The sequence below is a fragment of the Carassius gibelio genome, chromosome A15 (assembly GCF_023724105.1).
Source record: "Carassius gibelio isolate Cgi1373 ecotype wild population from Czech Republic chromosome A15, carGib1.2-hapl.c, whole genome shotgun sequence".
In the NCBI taxonomy this organism is placed as follows: Eukaryota; Metazoa; Chordata; class Actinopteri; order Cypriniformes; family Cyprinidae; genus Carassius; species Carassius gibelio.
Genome location: NC_068385.1, coordinates 3163055 through 3175354, shown reverse-complemented (window position 1 = coordinate 3175354; position 12300 = coordinate 3163055). Strand labels below are relative to the sequence as shown.

General features: G+C 36.2%; 1 protein-coding gene across 5 annotated transcripts in view; it reads left to right on the top strand.

Annotated features, from left to right (window-relative positions):
* The window catches only part of LOC128028946 (stAR-related lipid transfer protein 13-like), a 73916-nt gene that overhangs the window by 49816 nt on the left and 11800 nt on the right, over positions 1 to 12300 (top strand). The window contains exon 1 of one of the 5 annotated variants that reach the window (XM_052616330.1): positions 9799 to 9944. The exons of the other annotated variants lie outside the window; for them this stretch is intronic. Within the exon in view, the coding sequence (XP_052472290.1) occupies positions 9932 to 9944 (13 nt within the window). The 5' untranslated portion in view covers positions 9799 to 9931. Of the gene's footprint in view, positions 1 to 9798; positions 9945 to 12300 lie in introns of those variants that run through there. 5 annotated transcript variants of the gene reach the window in all.

Below are 12300 nucleotides of genomic sequence, written 5' to 3'. Positions count from 1 at the left end.
GTTTATAGTAATGGACCTGCTTTGATTCTTGTGCTTCTCTGGTGCTTTGGGTTCTTTCCACTTAATAGATGCCCATCTGGACGCCAGGCACTCTGCACATCTGCTATTGCTGCACAATTCCCATCCTAGCACATAAACATCTATTCATACACGGAGACAAACACTTAAAATCAATGAGCTATTCTTATCACTTTTTCAATAGCTTTTCCCAGGTTGAGGTAGCAGAAATTTCCAAAATAGTTTTATATGCATGTAATTTGATTGATAGGATTTTTTTTTTGCATTGCCAAAAGCTACTGAGAATGCCAAGGGCTGTTAAAGGTCATAAAAATCATTCTTGATTACATTGAGAGAGACTAAGAATGTAACTTAGTCATTTTGATCAAGCTGGCAATATTAAAATGGACCACCTGGTGCTCATATTAAATATAAATAAATGTTCTTAACGCATCAAATGGATGTTGGAGAGGTACTGCAAGGTGAGAAATTATATGTAAAAATTGATAGCCTGAATGCACTTTAAGTCGCTTTGGATAAAAGCGTCTGTTAAATGCATAAATTTTAATTCAATTTACTGCAACACTGTGTCATTCAATATTTCTTTCTGTCTATCTATCTATCTTATAAACATTTACAGATGTGTTGAGTTAGACATCTAACAGTATGGGGACCTAGTTGTGATTTTCAATTCTATTAAAGTTGTATTGCATTGATCTATGGGAAACTGCCTTTACAGTCTTAGCTGTTTTAAGGTGAGCAGGTCAATTGGGATGGGGACTTTGAGATTGCTTTCCACTATAGCTGCATGATGGGAAGGCTTTGAGAAGCACAACGGTGGACCTTCATGTTCTGGTTGTGTGCTTTTGGAAATTGAAGTGGAGGAGAGGCCCGAGCCACTCGAGCCAAAAGCAAGGAAAGCACTTTACCATTTCTCTCGCTCCTCCACTGGATAGATATGCCATTCGTTGAAAGCATAGTGCCATTTAGGATGGGCAGAGGCTGGCATGCTTAAGTGGCTGATATGGGATTCCTTGAAATGGTCTTTTCTGAAGAGCTCTTGAGCAATTTCAACTTTGCCCCATCAAGCCCAAACCCTTTCTGATGAATTATTCTTTGAAGGGAGGTGAAGTCTAGTTTATTTCAGTAGAGACAGTGGCCTGACCGTTGCACAAGAGAATTTGATATGAACGTTTGAACTGGAACATCATGAGTTTGTAATATCCCATGAGTTCAAAACCAAAAGTTGCATTCGGCTTTGAAGAAGCCGCAAGAAAATGAGTCTTCATTTCCAGTCTGAGAGCTCATTAATCAAGAGGACAAATGAATACCGGTGAACTTATTTAAAGGCTCACCAGAATGTATTCTCATAAGTGGCTCCGGTCCAGTGTGGATGGAGTCTGGTGGGTTTTCATTACAGTTTAGTCTCCCATAGAGTTCCTCAGATGTGTAAGAGTTCCTCAGATTCGGAGACAGACATGGACGGTAGACGAAGCATGGTAAAAATGTGTACTGAGGAAGGATAAATGTTTCCAGTGGCAAAGAGTCAGCAGCTGCGATGATAAAACCCATTTATCATAAGTATATAATTTTTTATTTTATATTATGATAACTTGAAATGTGTATAATGTGTATATATCCTATAATTATGCATAAACCATTTATGCATTTGGCAGACGAGCAAGTGTATAGCCAATACAATATTAGCCTGAAATGAATCACACATAACATACATATTTTGATGTATAATACATAAGCTGCTTCTTGCATTTCATACACGATGGATGCTTTGTGAGGCTGTTTTTTAACCTGGGTCGTTAATATGCACCTGCACAGCTGTTAAGGGTTATCTGTGTCACACGGGAGTGAATCATTGACAGTCTTCACTAATGTGTGCCAGAGTCTGAATGCTGTGACCATGGATGACGTGACATATTAACAGACCTGTGGATCGTGACTTTCTCTGCGTTTCTAAATATAACCTCGGCACTGACAAAGTCCGACAGAGATGAATAAACCTCCAATGACTGATAATTATTTCAGTGCCTGTTCAAGGATAGACTGAAGAATGTATTTAATGTAATAAAGTAATTGAGTTATTTTCCCTTTCAGTGAATAGTGCTTTGTTGGCTTTTTCAAATATACTGCTGGCATGTTTTTAATATTTGATGATAATTAAGTTTGATTGCAATAAGTCATGGAATGAATTCTTACATTACACTTAATGGCAGAAAAAATGGTCTTTTAAACATTTTAAGACGTTTTTACCACTTGCATAGGTTGCTAAAGCTTGTGCAGTGTTTTTAGCTGAAGAGAGACCCCTGTTGGTTCAAATGTAAATTTGCTCTCAAATGCAGCACATACCTCAGTGCCTCCTTCATTTTAGTTCAAAGTATTTGATACAGAACTAGAAAGCTTAAGTAATTTAAAAATAATAACATAATAGCAGCATGGTATTCTTCAAAGTAACTGGAAGTGTCATATAAACACCATTTTACATAAATATGATATTTATTACCTTCTGATACCATCATTTTACTATACTACCAGCACATTGTTTTTTTATAAGAACCATTCTTAGATACAGTACATAGACACTGAGTGAAATGACAGAGTTTGCTAGACTGCAATAAGTGTCTAAGGTGTTTTTTTCTTCTTCTTCTTTTTTTACCTGCTACAGAGCAAGAACAAAACACATGTTCTGATAATTGCAACATCCTACAGCTGTGAGACCTTGGCACGGAAAACCAAATTGCATAGTGTTTATATCACAGAGGAGTGTGAATTACAGGTTACACTCTATGTTCATGACATGGAAAATAGTTGTGAAATACTGTTGATTTTAGGTGCAAAGATATGACATGTCATTATAAGAGTGTTCAGGGCATTTTTCACAAACTAAACATAAGTACAGGTTGTCATAGTGTTTTGTGTAATTATGCTCATAACATTCACACATGCCCTGAGTTGGGGGAAAAACTAAATAGAGGAAGTGACTAAGAAACAGATAAGAAGCCTAATTTGTCCACCTATTTTTTTTTTTTAAATGGTAAAAATTTCCCTGAAAACCATGACCAAAACTGAAAGTTCAGCTATCATTTACTACTTTATTTCAAAACAAAACTTGTCGACTTCGACAACATTGTGAATAAGTTACACCAAATGGGAACTACAGCTTTCAAGCCTCAAAAGGGCAAACAAATAATCATAAAGTATGTCATATGATAGCTTTGGGTGAGAATAATTTTATGCAGATGTTCACCGAATATATTGACACCTTGTCTTGGTCTTGAGAGTCAAGGTAGTAAAAATTGACTAAATCAGAATCAGATGATTCGTGGAAAAAAATCTGAAAGTGAAAGAATGTGCTTAGAAGGATATGAGGGCGAGTTATTGTTGACATGATTTCCATTTCAGATGAACTGTTACTCATTTTTTCATTTTGATCAAGGTAGAAATATGTTTTCTCCTCTTTTATCTGTAATCATTAATCTGATCTGTCGATTCATTTGGTTTCTAGAGGACTAACACATGCTGAAATCCATGTTAATTTTGCTAATTGTCTGAAAAATGACAAAACTAAAAGAACAGACCTTCTAAGATAGCTGTAAAACACTTTAGCATGTGGGAAAATGGCTGTAGTCCAGCGTCTGGAAATGTTTATCTGGCGCACGGAGAATGTCTGCTAGATATATTTTTCAGGAAGCTAATCTGATTGATTTTTTACTTTTGTGCCTTGTTTAGGGGAAGCTCCTGAGGTATTCTCGTGGTTCAGGTTGAGCTGCGTTTCCTTGTATAGCAGCTCACTTGTGAGGTTTTAATGGAGCATGAAGACATTTTGACCTCTGAGGTCAGAAAGTGAACACCTGCTCTATGGCACCGGATTATAGTTTCTTGACACTTTTGGCCACAGCTTGGAAAAGTTTTCTCCATTACCTCTTGTTATTGTTTGTTTATATTTAGACTGTCAAGAATCATTAACTTGAGCTTTTGACGGAATAGACAGACTGCACAAATCCAAACTGCACTTTTGTTGTCACCTCACTTTGGGTAAAATCCTGAAACCAACCGCAACCTGTTTACGAAGCGTCACGTTTAACATTCCCCAGATGTTTGGGAACATTCAGAGCATTGGACATAACCCTACAGACCCCCAATCCTTATTTAGCCCTCTCTTTTGGGCTTTGTGAAGAGCTTATAGTCACTGCTCTGCGGTTAGGAAAATTGATAAAGTATGAACATCTTGGTTTAACTTGAAACTGGAGGAGTGCTGGGTTTTGCCGTAAAACCTTGGCGTACTTCATTGCAGTAGTTATTCACAGCAGCTGCAACCTTAAAAAAGAATGAAATCAATTTCCAGAGCCACAATGCATTTTTTTTTTTTTTTGTATACAGCTACACTATAATCCTCCCATATATTTCCCTTTTTCCTTTTGTGGAGGAGTTTTCTGTTGTGTATCATATTTTACACAAGTCACGTGTCCGCTGTGACAAATAACCTAAACTGATTTTCCATGGTCAAACCAATCAAAATATTAAGTAGACAAGGCTCTTCCACCGCGTGCAGGACTCCCGAAATGAACATATCGTTTTGAGCTGCCATTTTTGATTAGGATTCAAACAATGCCGGATGTATTTAGATTCACGTTTATGTCAGTAGTTACAATATAATTATTTATAATGGACAGAATGTAAGTTTTTCTATAAAGATTAATAGTTCTATTTTGAATCCACTTGTACTCTTAATGTGACTTTGTTGTCATTTACTCAGTTTGTTATAATTTACCAACCGCGTGTGCCATTTTAAATCTTTATTATTTTGACATTTTGAAGAAACTACATCTAGGTCTTTTTCATAAAAGATAGTCCAAACAAGTTGTGTGCTATATTTTAAGTCTTCAATTCATACCAGCAAATTCATTTGAGCAAAATATTTGGATTATTATTATTTTTTTTTTATGTTCCTTTAGTTACACACAGAACACTAAAACGAATGCTGTATACATTGAAATGACTGATATAGTAAAAGATACCAATACTCAATCCAGCCCTAAGAACCAAACTAGCAAGAGTGACCCCAAATAAGGCTCGCCCAGATTGAGATTTGTGGATGAAGGAGGATAATCAGTGGGTGTCTTTGAATGGTTCAGCCAAGTGTGTTACCACAACTGAGCCAGTCTTGTTTGAATTAATTTCAGGACACAAACACAAAGAGTGACTTATGACCCAATGATCTTTATCAGAAGTCAACAAATGTTTTTCACTCTCAAAATCAATAAGCTCTCACTGAGTGCCTTTTGAAGGTAGACCTACACTCCTGCTTTTTTCAAGGAAAGAGGTCAGCCAAACAGATACTTTAGAAATCCTTTATTAGAAATTGTTCATTTTGGCTTATAAGCTTGAGTTAGATCATGAACATCAGGAACATCATGCCATGGAGAAAAGTCACAGAAATGGCGCAAGTACAGTAACTGTCTGCGACTTCACATCTAATCGTTTTACTAACCCTGATTTGGTGCTAACGTAACTGCTGTTTTTCGGCATAAAATGAGACTGGTTTGGAAGTCGTGACATGATCGGGAAATGAGTATTACCAAAAAACCCCGCTGACTTAATCCATGTTGTTTTTGCCAACTGTGAAGGCAGCAGTTCTTCCGAATGTTTTGTCAGCAAGAAGAATTTATTATGTCTTTTGTGGAGGGCTGCTTTTGTGCGTATTTCCCAGCGATTGTAATTTCCTTTGGCCTATAGCCCAGCTGTGAACCTCCACTGGCAAAACTCCTGCCACCGACCTGGGGACGTGTGATATTGAGAGATTATAGAGTGGCACCTCTCTTTAATTTAACTCCCGACTTTTGTATGTAGGATGTCGCCCATTAGGGGTTCCAGAAGCACTGGTGCTCATGTTAATTAAAGCTTAGTCTGTGAAATAATAGAGGAGAATTCCAACACCATTGCCACTATGACCTAGGGCATTTCCCTGTGAAGCCACGTTTTGCTGCGCCAGCAGTCCAGACCTCTGACTTTTGATGACCAGACTTTCGATAGCTTTTGGCACTGTCTGTCAAGCATCCAACGGAACACAAACAAGTTGAGTTGAATTCAGATGATCACACACACGGCTGTTTCTTCAAATGTGGATTCTTGTGTAAACTAGTCATTAGTCCATTAACAGTATATATACATTTGTCATTAATGGATTTTTTTTTCTCTGAAAATAATTAATAATTTTTCCACATAAATTAAATAAATAAATAAATGTATGCATTTAGCAGACACTTTTTTCAAAAGCGACTTACAGTGCATTCATTCTAACCTTTTTTTACTTAACGTGTTCCCTGGGAATCGAACCCACAACCTTTTGTGCTGCTATTAAGGATAATTTCATAGGTATCATATATATCATAAATGAACAAAATTTAATATTTTCACATTATTAGCACAATTTTGCATTTATTATTAAAAGGATGATTGGATATAATGTGCATATGTGCGAAAACAATGTTTATGTATATATATATATATATATATATATATATATATAAACTGATAATAGCTGATTTATTTTTTTGCAGCAAGAAATCCTATAATTTTAAAAATAAATAGTTAATTGGAATCAAACACAAGAGTATATTAAATACTGAAATGCACAGGATTGTGGATATTTTTATTTACACAAACAAATCGATGTGCATATGAAGTGCATTGATTTTTGTTTTAGAGAGACATTTAAGAAAGATGCCTTACTTTGTTATTATGTGGTCATTATGATCTCAAAGTTCAAAACGACCCATGAAATCGGGCTCTCTAATATATATATATATATATATATATATATATATATATATATATATATATATATATATATATAAAAGGCAAATGAAAGTGGCCAGAACAAATGATAAAGTCATGGAGATGGTAGCAGGCTGCACTGAAGTCAAACGGTCCACAAAATAGGTTTCATTCTTTGCTAATGCACCAAGTGAGCTGCCACATATCCATTTAGACAAATATGTGATGCTGATGCATTGGTCAGATGTGTTTAGGTACTGGGTGAGGTGACTCATTACCCGTTTCTAAGCGTTTTGGTGAGGCATGGATGCTTCTTTGACGTCTGTAGACTCATTTGACGTAGACACACAGAGTGAATGGCGTTTTTAAAAACCCGGTGTCCCAAATGTTTGACCGTAATGTTGTGATCACGTTGCGCTCAACTGCAGACTTGTTTATAGATTGGCTGCCATTTACACTATACGCATTGTGTGGTCGTAATCTAACCCCCAAATGAACAATAGTCAGAAGGTAATCTGAGCTGGATTTATGTCTGTTTTGGCGTGACACACAGTATTACTAGCCAGATGGAGCGTATACACACTTTGAACACGTCTGCATGTCCCTGTCCTCATCACTTCTCTTTTCATGCATACAAGAGCCACATAACAACGTCTAAATATTTAGCTCTTGTTCGAGGACATTACTTTTAGATCAAAATGTGGGATAGTGATATACAACTGATGATAAAAGCTTTCAAAAAAGGGGCACAGGCTTAACCTGTTAAATGTCACCCCGTCCAGTATACGGGACGCCTACGTTGACTATACTATATTACAATCAAATTTAATCTAATCTTGACAAACTATATATCGTTGGAAAGGTCTAAGACTCCCAAATATATATTATACCAATATTTTTTGTTAAAAATTATGTAGGAAAAGTAATAGATCAATTTATGACAAGAGTGCACCCTCAGAAATCTACATTACAAAAGGAGTTTTGACCTTTGTTTAAAAATAAGACTTCCTCGTTGCCTTTTTCTCTATCACATTTTAGAAATCATCAGAAGTTATATATCACTTGAAAACATAAAATCTCAAAATTCATCCTTCAAAACCCATTTTAAAATCAGACATTGCATTACCATGTAAATGGCACATCAAAATCATGTTACAAAATTTTTACAGACATGAAATATAAAAATTCAAGTCTATCTTCAAAAACATGAGTGACAGTTATCAGGTTAAAAACTATTCAGAAAATTATTTTATGTCATGTTATGACAAGAATATCGTCAAGACTTTTTTCTATAGGATTTCTATGCCGGTGCCAATCTTGCTTCAACCACTGAAAAGAAAAATTCAACACAATCCAGAAAGAGTATACTAGAGTGTATATAAAATATGGGAGCCAAATATATTTTAAAGAAGTCATTTTGAAACAATTATTGAAGACTAAATCAGCATATTAGTATGATGTTTAAAGGATGATGTGACGCCGAAGACTGGAGTAATAATGCTGAAAGTTCAGCTTTGCTTCACAGGAAAAAAATACATTCTAAAATCTATTAAAATAGACCAGTTATTTTACATTATAATAATATATCACAGTATTGGAGTTTTGCAGCCATGTATTGCAGCCATGATGAACATAAGAAACATCTTTCAAAAACATACTTTTGTTTTCTTTTGAGTTAGTATAGTTAGTCTTTGTTTACACCTACATATTTGGTCCACCGATACCTGACTCATTTTGATATATAGTTTTCCAGTGTCTTATCAGATGTTTTATGACACATCCAGTGCAGAGGTTTCCACAGACAACAGACTCGTGTTTATCTGTCGTTTAGTACAGACGTCAGTGTCCTCTTAGTGGAATCAGCAGTCAAAACAGAGCATGCGTTTGAGCTCCAAGAGGTGTCTGTCAAACCTGCGTCCCCTCGGGGGCGTCTGACTCAGCTGCTGGAACGTTGTATCTGTGCCATGAATTATCTCCAGGTGTTTTCCAATGAGAGCATCAGGCTTTACAGTAATAGATTGTGGGCTTGTATCACGGCTATTTTCAGCCACTCACAGGCCGTCTGGCTGATTCATAACCCATAATGGCTGGTATAGAGTCTCACTTGAAATCCCTCAATATATAACATACTAAAAACCATTTTAACATTTGTAAATAATGTTTACAGCTATGATCCAGTTCAAAACCATTGTTAAAGTAAAAACTCATTCAGACAACAAAGATGTTGTTTTGAGTTTAGTGGAATGTTTGCTGGCATTCTGTTGGTGGCAGTCTTTTGTCTTCTTTCTTTATTGTTTGATCCCACTGCAGAAGCTACAGCCCACAAAGGGTTTCCCATAATGCTTTGGGTCACATTGCTGATGTATGTAATATTCAGTGGGCGGCAGACACTTAGCTGACACTAGATAATATTAAATGGCGTATCTCCCCCCAGTGAATCACTTTACCGATCGCCTGCTTGAAGTGTCACATACTCCTACGGCTTCCCATCATGCCTAGGGGCGTTGCAGGAATTTGGATCATTTTGGTTGCCCCCAGTTCATCAGCAACAGCAACTCTCCAAAAGTTTCCAAAAGGAGGTTTTCAAAATGATGCCATAGAAAAACTATTTTTTGGTGAAGAGTGCTTGCTCATACAGGAAGATTTTACCGACAACAAAGTCGCCCCCCCAAGCTATAAAACTCATAGTTCAGGGAAGTGAAACATCTTGTAGTCTTTATTAGATGAGCTAGATTGTAGGTTTGGGAGACTGATGGGATCAGTGGGAGGTTGATTACATCATAAAACGGGAAGAAAATAAAATCCCGCATCGCCAGCGTTGGAGGGTGGCCGAAAGGAGATTGCCAAGAGAGAAAGAGTGAGTTGTGATGGTTTAAGTGGAAGAGTTAAGAAAGCATGAGGAATGGAGGGGGTAGATGCTGGAAGGGGGCTCGGACTTGAGAACCAATGAGAGTTGGAATAAATCAAAGAGAGAGGGAGTGAAAAATAAAGGGGAGGGAAATAGGAAGTGAGAGAGAGAGAGAGAAACACAAAAGCTGAGGAGAAAGAAGCAGAAGAGAGGAGAGTTAGGAGAGTCCAGAAAAGATGGTTTGGGGAGAATGCATTTTAGTTTAAAGTTTTAGTTCTGTTTTTATTTTTCAGGATGAAAGTCTCTCGTAAGTAAATCTATGAATTTCTTTTGTGTTTCATTAATCGTTTTTTCCACTCTGTTGTAATTTTTACAGTGCAATAAGCCTAATGGATTGATTTACTGCTCATTCCATGCCTGTGTAAATTGTGAATTGTGTATCATCTGTGAAGCTAAACATTGTGACCGAGTTTTCAAGGTTAAATAATACTAAAATTATTGTACCGGTAGTAAGTTTTGTAAGAAAATGCCATTTTAATTCAATTCAAATAAAAATTTTATGCCATTTCTTGGAGACAATTTTAACTCCTAATAATAATTACAAATAATTGACAATTTTTTGTTCATTGTATTAAAGCTGCGGTAGGGAACTTTTGACGTTCTAGTGGTTAATAAACAGAACTGCTTGCGTCTTGCGGAAGAACATCGTAGCCGGAACCCGAAGCAATCTAAAATAGTCAGAATATAAACACTTATTATAGGTGCACCCTAGTGATTCAGGACAAGCTAAAAACACGGTTTGGAAAATGGATTCATGGTGTACTCGCTTATTATATACATTTTTCTACATTTTGAACACAAACAAAGTTACGGACCGCAGCTCTGATTGGTTGTTTTTTACCGGGACCGGTCTGTAACTGCAAATGGCAATAGGACCACTGGGAGGAGCCAGAGGAGCTAGATTTTTTCACAGATTATCTGTCTCATATTCTACTGTCAGGTCATAATAACAGGTTTAACAAATATGTAAAAAATATATATTTACAAAAGTTACCTACTGCAGCTTTAAGTTCCTAATGGGACTTGTGACAGCTTGCCAAAGTGCCAGCGTGTGCCATGGCTGACCTTGAGGGAAAACCGTATCCCACCTCCTTTTACGTAAGGTTATTCAATGAGGAAAGGAAGGTGTCTGTGTTTCTCACATATTTAGCGGCACTCTGCTTTTAGCATTGTGTTGGTGCCGTGCTATGTTACAAAGTTATTGTTGTGGCAGTCATTGAACACTGCACGCAGTTTGATCACATTTAAAAGCTAGAGTTTCTCTGCTGGCAGCAAGCTCTTTATAGCAGGCTGAGCTCTTTATCCTTCTGATTCTATGAAAAAAGGACAATGATGGAAAAAATAGTAGCTTTTGGGATAGTGTTATGGAATGCCGTGTGACGTGGAATTCCCAGCTTGGGGTTCCGGCTGCAGCTGTCTGACGTTGATAAAGGTGCCGCTACACTTTGAGTGTTACTGTACAGCACAGGACGTACAGTTGCCCTCAGCACTCCTGGGAATGGATGCTTAGTCACAAAGGAGGTTCCCTAACTTCCTGTTGAACCAGGGGAATGGCCTCAGTTTTCAGTTACAGGCACAATGTTGACTGCCACATAGAGTTGTTGTGTAAATAAGATTTTTTTTTTTTTTTTTGCATTGCTTAAGATGAACAATTAGCTGATATTTTGAGATTTTTTTTTTTAAATAGATGCTCATTTGTCTATTAAAAGGCATTTTTGACATTTATGCTCAAGTGAGTTTATAAATTGCATGTTTATAATTTATAATAGTTTTACATATTTAAATAATGTTTAACACAAGAATTGCCTTTTAAAGTTTACTTAAGTTGTCATCTACAAAGCAGTTATTGGTTGGTTTGAATGTTATGTCTATTAAATAGCTATTGGACTGCAGAGTTTAGGTCCATGAGAGCTTATGAATCTGATCAAAATTGAATTGATGAATTGTATAAATGTGTGTTTGTATATATATATATATAAAATATGTATAATATACATTAAAAAGTGTATTATTTTTATTATTTGTTAAATTAATGTTTTTATTATTAGCAACATGGTGCATTAAATTAGTTAAAAGTGACATTTACAGACATTTACAATATTAGAAAAGTTGTATATCTAGTACAATGTTATTTCTGCTGTTCTTTTGAACATTCTAGTAAAGGAGCACAACTGTTTTCAACATTGCTAATAATAAGAAATGTTTGAGCATCTAAACATCATGTCAATTGATAAAGTCACACTGAAGACTGAACACTGAATAAATTACATTAAAAAAAAAAAAAATTAAATATAAAACTTAGTGTTGGTATCACCTGCTCGTTCAATCAGTAAACATTGTTAGTGTTACATATTTAGGGAGAAGCTTGATAAAAATAGCTCCATAAAAAATATTTTGTAGTTAGTTGTATTATGGCCTTTTGATCCTCAAGGACATATTATCTGCTAATATTTGCCAGTATGTTTGCTTGTAACATGCGTTTATTTACTTCTGTAAGATAAAGCCCTCAGAGGTCCCTGTTATAGTTGTACTGAGTAGCTATAGGCTGAGAGCTTCGAGGCTCATAAAGAACAATCTTATATCCATTGACGTCTGCAGCATTT